Below are 8,839 nucleotides of genomic sequence, written 5' to 3' on the forward strand. Positions count from 1 at the left end.
GACTGGCGACCTGTACAGGGTGTCCCCTGCCTTGGCCCTGAGTCAGCTGGGATAGGCTCCAGCCCCCCATGACCCCAGTGAGGATTAAGCCATATGTAGATAATGGATGGAATATCAAAACGGTTGCTTTATTATTTTCTGTTGATTCATATATATCAATATATTAAAGAGATTTAAATGATTTATTTAAATCGATAAAGTTTTATTCTATTCTATTCAAAACAACTCAAAACAACTGGCTTTGACACAAGCTGATCAGAAAATGTTTTATGTTTACACTATTTTATTGTTCTTTGTTATCTTGCTTCATGTGAAATTCCCAGGAAAAAAAGCAGTTTGCAAAGCCAGCCCTCTGCAGTTGCCCATGATTACCTTTTACCCAGACACTGTGTGGACTTGTGCCCAGGAAGTTCAAATCTCAGATAAACGGTTGTGGGCAAGAAGCAACTGATGCCCAGCAGTGATAAGCTTTTACGATATGTTCTGCTGTACCTCCTCTATGCTCCCCAGGGTTCCCAGGTCTAGAGAGTAAAGGAGATTATAGCTCCCCAGCCAGCCAGCCAGCCAGCCAGCCTCTTGTGTAACACGGGGCTGGGTGGCAGATTGCTGAGTTGGCGATTCTCCTACTAATTGGATGACTTTGCAACCTCTGGCACTGTACAGAAAAATAATGCTTATCAGGACCCAAAGCTGCCAACTCAACTAAGAGACTCAACTTCACACCAGACTAAGCCACACTGTACACAGCGTCACCAAACCTTGCTCCTTTTTTTTTTTTAGACTAGTCTAGCCAGTCCTGAAACTTACTAAGATTGTACAAAAAGTACAAAAGCCCAGTGTGGTCAAGTTTCTTCTTACTAAAGCTCAGCCCCTATCTCAGATTGCCACCCATTCTACGAGTTTCTCCTCATGCTCCTACCAACCCTCTCATGTCCTATATCACCCACTGTCTGGGCACAGTGTTGCACTGCCAGTCTCTACAGGAAGTGCCAAGCTTATCTAGGCAGCTGGGACTGATAAGATAGCACAGGAAGGGTCATGCTTGGGTGAGTGAGCAGGTAGCAGTGGTGGGGGAGTCATCTACGCTAATCAACGCTACACATCTCTCCTAGAACAGATGCCAGGTCAGCCATTACAAGTCAAAGATAAACAAGCAGGAAGAGAGGCTGTAGAAGCCCACCAGTAGAATGCATTCATACACACACACCCATATTATTCTACATGTATTGAATGGCTGCCAATACACGTAATATAGTGCAAACTGTTGGAGGCGGTTCCAAACAAATCAGATGTTTTTCTGATTAGGGTGAGAGGGTAGAAGGGGGTGAGGGTAGTCAACAAAAATTCTGAGGGCTGCGCTGATTTTTTTGATAAGGAAACAATAGTCAGTGCTGGCTGACTGATATGTAAGTTAACATACGTTCTGCTTAGTTGCTACTGTTATCTGGTTTGACCTGCTCTAAACACCCAAAACACATATGCAGTCACCATGGCAACACACCCACCTTGGTTGATGTCCTCAATGGCCCGGCGTATGCCCCGGTCAAAGGCGCGGGCGTCAGCTGGACTCTGGAAGGTCAGTCCAAACTTCTTGTCATTGATCCTCCAATGGTGGAAGATGGGGTTGACCTTGTTGTAGACTAGGTCTTTCTGTAGAACACACTCCAATACCACCTAAAAAAAACATACACACACACATACATGGAGTCTGAGTAAAACATATATTTGCACTCCATGATGTTAGTATACAGACTGGATGCAGACTTTAAGCGGTGCGGTTTAATAATTTGAGAATGAAACTCACTGGGGAACACACATGTAAATCCTTCATCTAACTCCCTAAGCCGTTTTAATGTGTCACATTCAATCATTCCAACACAACATGACTAAGGCAAAAACAAAAAACAAAAAGGGAGCGCGTGAGAGAAGATTTCTGCACCTCAAACTACACATGTAGTAACTCGAGTTTCTAAAATAGAGACTGAAAAAAAAAACGTCACCCTAAACCCAATAATTTCACATACTTTTAGGGATAATTTGTAAAACACATTCTAAGTGGTGGGGTTTTCATTACAGATGATGTTAAAGTTGAAGAGCAGTGGTGGCAGGAGAGTGTGGGTGTGTGGAGGTGTTTTGGAGCCAGGAAGCCCAAGTGTATGGCAGAGAGAGCCTGTGTTTCCAAAGCCTATTATTAATCAGGGCTACTGGGCCGCCTCCCGGCCTTCCTCTAGGCAGATTAAATGAAATGAGAGACAGCCATTACAGTCTTTGAGGTTTTTATTGACGTGCACGAGAGGTGGCTTAATGGGGTGTGAATGTGTGAGCGTGCGCATGGTGGTCTGCGTGAGAGAACGCGTGAGCACAGGAGCTGGTGTGATGAAAAGCTCAATGACCCGAGCGCTACACTGTGCATCTTCGCTGCGCAAATGCCTTGTCGGAGAATAACAGTCGCAAAACCAATTCTCGATGGCTGAAAGCAGATGGCACGGTTCCCCCTGGATCTGGACAACAGTCAACATGCTCACTTTAGGAGGCTGATACGTGGCAGCTGTACAAGAGGTTGATGATATATGATACGCGTGTGTCGGAGGGGGAGTACACAGGTCTACATTCATTCTGTCTGTGTGAGCTGCTTTGTACGCTCAGTGCAAGTGTGCCGTAAGGTAGCTCACAGTATCTGTCCTCATGTCACTGTTGCATACATGCCTCCAACAAGAAAAGGAAGGGCAAGGGTTAAGCCTGTGTGTTTACCCAGAGCCAGTGGATGAGAGAAGGGAAGAAGAGAGGGATGGATGTGAGAGGATGGGGTGGCAAGGAAGGGAGGAGGAGGAGGAGGGGTCCACTGTGCCTCTGGGGGTGATTGTGGAGGCGAGACTGAATGGTGCCGGAGCAGGTAAGGTGAGCGCACAGCAAGGCCGACAGAGGAGGAAGTATCACAGTTGCATGGAAGGATGATACTTAACACCGCATTCCACAATGTGCTCAGAGAAAAGAGAGGAGGAGGAGGAGCCACCCTGACAGAAAGAGAGACAGAAAGGGAACAGAGGCAGGAGATGTTAAAGAAGGAGAGGGACAAAGACAGATGGAGGTGAGACACGCAAAGAGCAGTGAAGACATAGCGTGAGGGGAAGAATGGGGGAAGACAGATGGGGACTATGTTTACATGCACACAAGAACCCAGGTGAAAGAAATCACGCTACAATCTATACAACAGTGCTTTTGCTTTCAGAATTGTAATTAAAACTTGAGTCAAGTCATTTCAAGGCTGTTCAGCAAAAATGCACGAAATAAAGGGATGTTACCATCATAATTGTCTTGGAATGCAACTGTGTTTGTTTTGAGGATGTAAGAGAAGGCACTACAAGTAAAAAGGCAAAAAAGGGAGAAAGAGTAAGCATTTATATTTAAACACTAAGACGTGAACGTCTAGTAGGATGCATTTGTTGAAATTGATAAACAGCATCCCCCTCCAAGAATTAAAGTAATTAACCACATCGCTAGCCAAGATAAGTAAAAAAAGAAAACACAAAACAAATGACAAGGCTAACAGCAGAAGCAAGTTGTATCGAATAGGCCATTGCCCCAAGGCAAAGCTATTTCGAATGAGCCCGGACTACACCACATTCACAGCTGTATCAATCAGAGGGAGTGGCAGACTACGAACAACAGGAAGAGAGGTGGAGTGGCAGAGAGCTTAGCTGGAGATTTGTCATAATCCGAGAGCCAGTATGGTAAGTAATCAGCAACCAATTAGATCTGTAGTTTTAAGAGAGTCAGAGAATGAGAGGGAGAGTGAAAGAGAGAGTGTGAGAGAGGAGGGAGGGGGAAAGGAGGAGAGTGATTGGTAGCTATATGGAGAGCCAGCTGAGTCATCACCAGTACACTCTGTGCCGCATCACTGCGCTTATAGACAGATCCCCTCCACCTCTCTTCTTCCGTCTCCCATCTTTCTGGCTCCACCTCCATTTCCTGCTCTTTGACTACACACTACTCTCCCCCAATTCCTCTCATACCTTATGCATCCCAATTAACTAATTTCAAACAGCCAAAACTGTGCCTTTTTGATTTCAAAATAACTGCATCTCTGATCTCTTTTCTTCTGTCTAGCTAAGGTTCCTGTCAGTGACGTGAGATCACATTGTTTTTCTCTATTTAGTCTGTATCCAGATGGATTAAAGCACTGGAATTGCATCCTTTAACAAGACAAATACATGTACATATTTATATATAAAAACGTGGGAGACCATTTTTCTTTTCCGCGTTTCAGACATACCAAAATAAATCAAACACCCAACAAGCTCTTCCCTGGGCCTCTTTTCAGTCATACAACATAATTACAGTCTTTCATTTACCTCTGAAATCAAAACACTGATGTTATTGTTAAGGAAAATACAGTGGTAACAACTACTGATATTGCCATGTGTTTTTCCTGACAATGGCTAACATATTCTTATGTGGTTTTGTTTGTTGCTGTTGTTTTCTTGGACTCATCACTCTGCCTCTTCTTCTGATGCCCTCAGACTGTCGGTAGCGCTGCGGTTGACGCCGACACCCTGGCACTGGGTGGCATCCCAACAGACCTACATATGGCTGGGTGTTTGTTGTGGTGGCTGGGGACTCTGGCGGTGATAGGGGTGTTTTACCACATCCCAGAACAGTTGCTGGGGTCTCTGAACCATGTCTATACCCTGTCTGAACAACAGCATTCCCGTCACACCCTTTCCTGTGCCACACACATGCTTGGATAGCAACGCACAAAACACAAACATGCCATAAACACAAAACACACATAAAATGTGTTCAGTCAAAGAAGATTTCTTCCTTTTTAAAAAAGAAAAAAAAAAAAAGGTGATTTAGATGCCTTGCTGTAACAAGCCTCTAATGTCGTATCGTCAGGAACCACCAGATTATGTGCATCATGGTGGCCTCCTCAGTCTTCTGGCATGTGACAGACAGTTCTTTTTCTCACACAAATAGATTTACACTCTCATTACCACAGACCCAGGATTATCCCAGTGCATCTACTGGATCTGTTTCACATCTACACCATAGAATGAATGTGTGACAAGAAGGTCATGAGCTTTACAGCAACTACACTAAAAGCCATACAGATTAGAGACATAGTGTATGACTTGATCTTGTGTAGCCTCATTGTTACTGTGGTTGTGAAAAACCATACTAGGCCATACAGTTCGTAGGTTCTGTGATTTTATGTGGACATGTTTTGCAGGGTCCAGGTGTAAAGACCAAGAAACCATTTAACATGTCAATGATTAGAAAATAGCAATGCCTGAACTAAACATGTTCCATTGCTATAGTTACAAAAACTCAGCTTCCAATGGTTTACAAGCCTTTGCTGCTGCTAATAAATAAGGTTTTATACCTATCTTTATTTTGTTGTAGAAATTGGCCCAAAAAGTTTTTTAGCCATTCACCATTGAAAGCAATAAATTACTATATTGTTTAGCTATAGACACAACTGGATCCAAATGGATATACATTGTGTGTAAAGAGGTGGGGAGAAAAGGCTGCAATACAGTTGGAGTATGGCTGGAGTATAAAAGACATTGCACTTATGGTTTTAGTGGATTTATTGATTAAGTGATTTAACAAAACTTAATTGGCAGCCATTTTGATAATAAATTACACATTTGAGTTATTTTTCCCCAAGCAAAATGCAAAACCTTTGCTGGTTCCAGCTTCTCAAATGTGAAATGTTGACAATTCAATGTATATCTTTAGCAAGACAAGAAACAGGAATAGGTCACCTTGGCTCTGGAAGTCTTTTTTAGGCATCAGCGTTTTCTGATTAAAACTTAAAAGTAATTGGAATATTAATATATCATGAAAGTCATGGTTAGGGCAAACCACACTACAAAATATCTTTTGGCTAAATCAGAATTTTTCTGCATAAATTGTATTTAAAATTGCTTTATTTAACTGTTAACTAGAGACAACTGATTACAGTCAGTGTTTTGTGTCTATTGTTATGTCTAAAAGCCTATTTTCAGTTTTACCATTTTAATTATAGCATGCCCCACACATAAACACACTAAGTACTTCTTTAACTTTTATGCCAGGATAACCAGGAACATATTATCCTCCCTTAATTTGTTGACACATACAGTCTTTACAGCACACTTCAAAAAAAAGAGGAAATGCTTATAAATAGTCAAATACTTGTGTACTCATGGAAAACCAGAGTGAGTGTGAATTTCCAGCCCCTATCCCTTCCTGCAGGTCTCTTCCATGCTCTTTGTGCGTTTCCCACATCCCTCATCCCACATTCTCTTCTCTTGAGTAATGTGCCCTTCTCCCTGATGATGTCATCATGCATCACAGCATCACGCAGTTTGCTCCTATTTTCAGATACCTGCGCTATGGAGGAAAGCCAAACAACCACTTCCTGTGTGAGTGTGTGTGAGTGAGACAGAGAAAGCAGGGCTCATATAGTGATCTCATTCAAGAGATGTGAGTGTGCATAAGAAAGTATCGCTAAATAGAGAAAGTCAACGCAACAAGCAGCCGGTAACATATCCAGCATTAATATTCATTTATGCGCATAGCACATAACACGACTCCCATATATGGGATCGAGGTTCCCTTACCAGTTTGTCTTTGAGCCTTTCGCCCTTGATGTGGAACTCCACAGCGGTTGGACTGGGACTGGGGCTGGGACTGGGACTAGGACTGGGGCTAAGGTTGCCGCTGCTTCCTGCGCTGCCTCCACTGTGGGTGCTGCCGCTGTCCTCCGCCCGGCTGACCTTATAAACGGTGACACAGCTAAGGCCTCCGCCCCCCAGGGGAAGCCACCCACCACTGGAGTCATCCCGAGTCATGACCACTGCTCTCACACGCGCATAACTGTCACTGTGGAGGAAAAAGGGAAGAAAACAGAGTGGATGGGAGAAAAAAGAAGAATTTTTTAAAAAATGCTGTTCGCAAAAAAATGATCCACAGCTACCAACATATTTATATTTTGTTTCCATCGGGATCTCATTATATCACCTAGCCTACAAAAGCATAATCAGTATTACATAGCCTCAGCCTACATGAAATGTCAGCCCACATAATACAGTTGAACATCAGGATAAACAAGTTGTAATACAGTACATATAGCCTGCACAAAATGATCAGTAAATGTGAAGTGAGATGCAAACTATACAGACAAGGTAAAGTAAGGAGATGGGTCCACAATGACTATATCACGTGTTCAACAATTGAACTGAGTTCAACACATATCACATCAAACTACAACTACTCTGATACTAGGGGAAAATCTCGGTGGAGGCAAAGACTATTACTAGTAACACACTACTCTAAAATAGGTGACAAAAATAGAAAAAGAATGTGAAAAAGTCATGTGACAGATTCAATATTGGATCAAATGCACATTTTGGTTTTGGGACATGATACAACAGACTATTAGCTGTCTGAAACTGTCAGTGTATGTTTAACCACAGCCAGAGGGTGACTGACCATGGGGCCAAGTTCAGTCTCTGACCACTGCTGGTTTCCAACCTTTCCCCTAAAGCAGGTGGTTTTAAACTAGACGACACATGACGGGGGCTCCAGCTCACATCGCTGTCTGTCCTTTGAATCTCAGGATAAACACTGCAAGACAGCCTATGACAATACTTCACATTATCATGTAACTGAAGAAAAAAACTCTAAAATAAAGGGGCAAAGTGAGTTTTTTTTTGTTTTTTTTATGAAGCAGGAACCAAGCATAGGGTAGATTATTTACTTTCTCTTTCAGTGGATTATTCCATTTCAGTGACTTTATGGACAGCTAACACGATGCAGTTCATTCAAAAATGCACAGAGCTTCAGGTTTTTCATGTAGTTTTTCACTTACAACAACAAAAATGAATATGCCATGAATCAAATATCAAACGTTGGAAAAAGGAGACATTTCCATAAACAAATCTGATACAAATCAGAACTGAAACTCACTATACTGTGTAAGTGTATCAATAAAATATTACATAAGACAAATCATATCTATCACTTATTGTAAATTCTAACAACTATTGCATGCAATAATTCTAAATCTGTCCCTCATGTATTTCTCTCTCTGTCTCTCCACTTGGAGTCAGATGTTTCCCTGATTAGATAACACTGCACTGGGCCACCGGAAATGACAAAGGTCAGGGCTTGCTGAGGGCAGCGTTTTGCACAAACTGCTGGTAACATATTAAAGACTTGGAAAGATCAGAGAGCTGACAGAAATGGGCAGAAGAACTTAAGAATGTGACTGCCGGATGTCTCCCTGTGACACATTACTCTCTGGCCGACGTCCGGATTGACCAATGAAGGTGACGTCACAGAGTCTGAAACGTTTCTAAAAAATGTCTTCTCAACCTGTGGCCAAATCTGAAGCAGTCACTGAGGGAAAGAAATGTCACTAACAATAACATGTTCTGTGTAAAAATAGTAACGTGTAGCTCTTGATCCAAAAGGAGAATAGCTGCTTCCTCCCCCTTCCTGCCTCTCCTCTTGGCCAACTACATAAGGCTAACCTTTGGTCTGCTGCCTTCCACACCCTTGGCAAACCTCAGTGTCCAGGTTATTGGTTAGCAATTAATCTAAGACCCAGTGAGCATTAAATCTGAGGATATCTTTGTCTTTTTGTGAAACCATTGATATCCTGGCACCTGGTAATAGTTGACCAAAGGTCCCTCAGAGGATTGATAAATAGATCTAAATATGAGTCAAAAATAAACTAACCTACAAACCCGATGGCCTTTTTGAAACAACATGTAATCCTAGGCTTTCAGACATGCTCAGAAATTACAAGACTGTCTTCCTTTTTGAGTAAACTCAAATGTATGTGCAC

General features: G+C 42.4%; 1 protein-coding gene across 2 annotated transcripts in view; it reads right to left on the minus strand.

The window, feature by feature from the left end:
- spred1 (sprouty related EVH1 domain containing 1) overlaps positions 1-8,839 on the minus strand; it is a 31,886-nt gene that overhangs the window by 11,774 nt on the left and 11,273 nt on the right. Inside the window, exons 1-3 of one of the 2 annotated variants that reach the window (XM_008279855.1) lie at positions 7,480-7,540; positions 6,609-6,870; positions 1,506-1,674 (exon numbers count right to left, since the gene is read on the minus strand). In XM_008279855.1, coding sequence (XP_008278077.1) covers positions 1,506-1,674; positions 6,609-6,839 — 400 coding nt within the window. In that variant the 5' untranslated portion in view covers positions 6,840-6,870; positions 7,480-7,540. Of the gene's footprint in view, positions 1-1,505; positions 1,675-6,608; positions 6,871-7,479; positions 7,541-8,839 lie in introns of those variants that run through there. The other variant, XM_008279853.1, reaches the window with a different exon arrangement.

The sequence above is a fragment of the Stegastes partitus genome, unplaced genomic scaffold (assembly GCF_000690725.1).
Source record: "Stegastes partitus isolate 25-593 unplaced genomic scaffold, Stegastes_partitus-1.0.2 Scaffold173, whole genome shotgun sequence".
Classification (NCBI taxonomy): domain Eukaryota; kingdom Metazoa; phylum Chordata; class Actinopteri; family Pomacentridae; genus Stegastes; species Stegastes partitus.